At 42.4% G+C, this 4,555-nt stretch overlaps 2 protein-coding genes across 2 annotated transcripts; both read right to left on the bottom strand.

The window, feature by feature from the left end:
* Positions 1 to 2,087: 2,087 nt before the first annotated feature.
* Positions 2,088 to 2,843, bottom strand: LOC140178525 (uncharacterized). Its single transcript, XM_072215699.1, has one exon. It carries the CDS (start codon positions 2,841 to 2,843, stop codon positions 2,088 to 2,090), a length of 756 nt encoding a protein of 251 aa, XP_072071800.1.
* Positions 2,844 to 2,924: 81 nt separating this feature from the next.
* Positions 2,925 to 4,086, bottom strand: LOC112742382 (uncharacterized). Its single transcript, XM_025791617.1, has 2 exons — positions 3,963 to 4,086; positions 2,925 to 3,871 (listed from the first exon to the last, which is right to left on the bottom strand). The coding sequence occupies exons 1-2, from the start codon at positions 4,084 to 4,086 to the stop codon at positions 2,925 to 2,927; spliced, it is 1,071 nt and encodes a 356-aa protein (XP_025647402.1).
* Between the last annotated feature and the right edge of the window lie 469 nt (positions 4,087 to 4,555).

Here is a 4,555-nt window from a genome sequence, read left to right as displayed (position 1 = left end):
CGTTTTTGGTAAAGTTGTTTGTTTGTGAACATTAAAGAATAGCCTTTCACTGTTTTCTAGTGTAGCAAAAAGGCGTTTGAATTGATTGATTGATAGGAATATATCGAGTTTGGGATATTCGCTAGTAGTTGAATCACTGTATCCCCGATAAGGAGTAAGATAGAGATTGTATATGTTAACGTTTTGTTATTAGAGGAATTAAGGTCAGATTTGCAAATAATAAAGTCGGCAGAGAATTGAATTGCAAAATGGAAATTATAAGAAGAGAAAATATAATCATGTCCCTTTAATTTGTAAACCTTTGGTTACAAAGATGCAGGTAGGCAAGCCTCATTAAAACTTCTCCAAGCAAAACCCTAATGGGAAAAATCTTGGTAGTAGGAAAAAGAGTACAAGCCTGTCCCTGACTTTCAACTATAGAATTGCTTTAAAGAGAAAATATTCCAAGTATTAGGCAAAGTGGTACCGTCCAAAGATTCTAGGCGGTATGCTCCATTTCCGAGGACTTCTACAATTCGGTATGGACAGTCCCAATTCGCGGCGAGCTTTCCATGCGCAGAAGGTTTTCGAGCAGTTTCTATTTTTTGTAGCACTAAGTCTCCTTTCTGAAATAATCGATGCTTGAATGTCTTATTGTATCGCCGAGCTATCACTTATTGTGCTGCACGCTGATAGACTGTTCCAATATCCCTGATCTCCTCAATAGTGTCTAGGTCGGCACGCCTAGCTTCGTCGTGGTCGTTGACTTGAGTTCGGATGGAGGATTGTGAAACTTCCACTGGTATCATGGCTTCAGAGCCATACACAAGTCGGAATGGTGTTTCCTTTGTTGATGATTGGGTTGTGGTGTTATACCCCCACAGAATTTTTGGTATAAGCTCGGCCTATAGTCCTTTCGCATCAACCAATTTTTTCTTCAGGGCATGTAAGATCACCTTATCGGCTACTTCTGCCAATCCGTTTGTTTGAGGGTGTTCAATAGAGGTGAAGTGATGTTTAACTTTTAGATTATGCAAAAAAAGGTAAATTTTTTATTGGCAAACTGGCGACCATTGTTAGTAACGATATGCTGAGGAATTCCAAAGCGGCAGATAATGTTTTTCCAGAAAAAAGAAATCATTTTTTGAGATGTAATCCTAGATAAGGGTTGGGCTTCAACCCATTTTGAAAAGTAATCAATAGCAACTAATAGGAATTTTACCTGTCCCGGTGCCATTGGAAATGGACAGAGGATATCAAGCCCCCAGTGATTGAAGGGGCAACTTACATCAGAATTATGTAGTTGCTCAGCTGGAATGTGCATGATCGGTGCATGCTTCTGACAGTTCTCCTAGTTCTGAACCTTGTGACAGCTATCTTGTTGCAAGGTAGTCCTAAAGAAACCGGCACGGAGGACTTTCGAAGCTAAACTCCGTGCTCCGGTGTGTGTTCACAAATTACTTCATGTGCCTCAAGCTTCAGATTTTGAGAGGCGTTTCAGCAATGGGCGAGAAAATCCTCGCCTATATAAAGAGCCGTCGAGTCATGTAACTGATGAATACATTCCCCCTTGTGTAATCGTCCAAATGATACCCACAATCCTAATGTCCGACCAGTAAAGTCAACGCACAACCTTGGACAGCAAAGGCACATTTTTTGGGATTTAGACACATGTTGTAATGCCGTATTTGGTCAAAGATTTCTGTGAGGTTGTCGACATGGTTATTGCCGACCTTTGTTTTGGTGACCATGTCGTCGATGTAGACCTCCATGTTCTTGCCGATCTGTTTGGAGAAAACTTTGTCCATGAGACGCTGATAAGTTGCCCCTGCATTCTTTAATCTAAAAGGCATAACTTTATAACAATAATTACCAAATTCAGTAATAAAGGTCGTTTTACTTTGATCAGAAGGGTGCATAAGGATCTGGTTGTAACCCGAATAGGCGTCCATAAAACTTAGGGTGGGATAACCAGAAGCGTTATCCACCAAGGAATTTATAGATGGTAAAGGGTAGGAGTCCTTCGGGCATGCTTTGTTGAGATCAGTAAAGTCAATGCACATGCGCCACTTACCATTTTGTTTTCTTACCATAACAACGTTTGCCAGTCAGGTGGTGAATCTGATCTCTCTGATGAAGACGGCGTTGATTAGCTTTTGAGTCTCCTCTAATGAGGCTTTCTTCTTTTGGTCTCCGAGGTTTCGTTTTTTTTTTTTTGCTGTTGGCCGGACAAAAGGGTTGATTGCCAGCTTGTGGGATATGATTTGTGGATCAATGCTGAGCATATCAGATGGTTTCCAGGTGAATAGATCAACTTGCTTTTGTAAGAAATCTTGTACTGTATGCAGTTCTGCTGTGCTTAACGCCATACCTACATAAGTGTATTTATTAGGGTCAATATTGAAATACACTTTTTGTAATTCACCTGTTAGTGTGGGTCGCTCAAGAAATTCGGCTCTCGAGTCTAGGTCGGCCAAGACCGAGTTGTTGTTGGAGATGTGGACATTATTGACTTGAGCTTGTTTTGAGTGGTTCGGCAGTTTCATGCTGATGTTGTAGCATTGTCGTAATTCTCGATGGTTGCTATAAACTGTTGCAATTTGATTGTCCTGCTCAGGAAACTTAACACAAAGATGAATTGTGGATACAATTACGCCGAACTTATTTAAAAAAGGTCGGTCGAGAATAAGATTATAAGGGCTAAAACAATCTACCACTAAATACTGAATATCAGAAATTTTGGACAGAGGGTACTCACCCAGTGTGGTTTGTAACCACACCAATCCCAATACGGGGACTCGTTCACCTGAGAAGCCAACCAAGTCCCCACCCGATGGTTGGAGGATGTTATCGCTGAGCTTCATTTTCTGAAAGGTGGAATAAAATAGAACGTCGGTGCTACTCCCTAGATCTAGTAGCACCTTTTTTACCAAAAAATCACCCAATTAAAGGGATATGACCACAGGATCATCCACATTTTGAATGTTGCGATTGAAGTCAGCGAAGGTGAAAGTCATTTGCAGAAAATGAGGAAGGGGCTTAGGCTCGTTCTGAGACCCTTCCAGCGAATACATCTCTCGGATGGATCTTTTTTGGGCCGAGTTTGATGCTCCTCCACTTGCATAACCACCCGAGATACAGTTGATTATATCTCGAGGTTGGTCATATTGGCCTGACGACGTCTTTTTCTTTCCGCGATGTAGTTGTTCTGCCGAGGTGTTTTCGGTGGAGGCTGGTACACACCTCTGCATGTGGCCACTGATGTACTTATCAAGATGACCTTGCCGAGCTAACCGCTCTAAAAGGTCTTTTGCAATCACACACTCGTCAGTGGTGTGGCCATGCTTTTGGTTGAAAGTGTAATATTTGGATTTGTCCACATTCTTCCCGTCTTGGTAGGTGCCAGCCTTCCTTGGGGGTTTGATCAATTTTGAATTGAGGATTTCTTTGATGATGTCATCCCATTTTGTGTTGAACTGCGTGTAGGATTCATATCGAGGAGTTAGTTTAAAATTTTTCTTACTGTTTTGTGCTTTATCCTCGTCTCTGTATTGTGGTTTGTTTGCCCTCTGAGCTTGTCGTAGTTCTTCGATATCTATTTGTCCTTTAGCCTTTTCACGAAACTCGGCAAGGATTTTCGGTTTGGTTAAGGCGACGGTCTCTTGGAATTTTCCTGGTCGAAGTCCACTCTTGATGGCATGCAGATGGACCTCGGGATGGAGGTCCGGTATGCTCATCGCGATCTTCGTGAAGCGAGTCATGTAGTCTTTCAAGTTCTCATTCTGCCCTTGCTTGATTGTATTCAGGTAATCCAAGTCATGCAGATAGATAGCAGATCCAACAAAATGATCCTCGAATAGCTTGGCCAGTTCCTGAAACCGAGAGATAGAACCTACAGGCAAAGCAAAAAACCAATCAAGTGCAAGACCGTCTAAATAAGATGGAAAGCAACGACATAAGACAAGATCGGAGGCACCGTTAACGATCTGATCTCTGATTTTCTTCCGTTATACGTTGGTTTGCCTCCACCATCCGTTGGTTAGCTTGTTGTAGCTTGATTACCATTCGGAGAAGCTCGGACGGGGAAAGAGGTTGTGCATCAGCCATGGATAAAGGTGATAATGGGGCTGAGAAAAGGAAAGGGTTTCAGATTCTTTTGGGCCCCACGGTGGGAGCCAATTGTTCTTGCTTGCACGTTCTGGGGGATAAGTTGGCTCTCAGTGATAAATGATTGCCAAGCTATCGCCTTCAATGCCGAACTATAGGCTTTGCTAGTCCGAGCTTTTCCTCCAGTAAGGTGTGACTTGCGAGGAGGGAAGAGAGAGGGGAGTGTACCTGCAAAGGCACTCCAATGCTTAAGTCAGTATTGTATCTCAGTCGTGTTAGAAAAAATACTTTACCTTGTTTTTATACAGAGCGAGGTCCTCGTCAGTTACATTTGGTGTGACTATCTTGGTTTGGAGAAGATTTGTAACGTTTCGATCATTGCGCCGTTTGGTCGGACGTTAGGTTCGTTGGTATCGTTTGGACGATTTATAGCTCGTTAAGTCGAGCTATAATGCATGATACCAAGTTA

The sequence above is a fragment of the Arachis hypogaea genome, chromosome 14 (assembly GCF_003086295.3).
Source record: "Arachis hypogaea cultivar Tifrunner chromosome 14, arahy.Tifrunner.gnm2.J5K5, whole genome shotgun sequence".
Classification (NCBI taxonomy): domain Eukaryota; kingdom Viridiplantae; phylum Streptophyta; class Magnoliopsida; order Fabales; family Fabaceae; genus Arachis; species Arachis hypogaea.
This window is presented reverse-complemented; position numbering and strand designations above follow the sequence as displayed.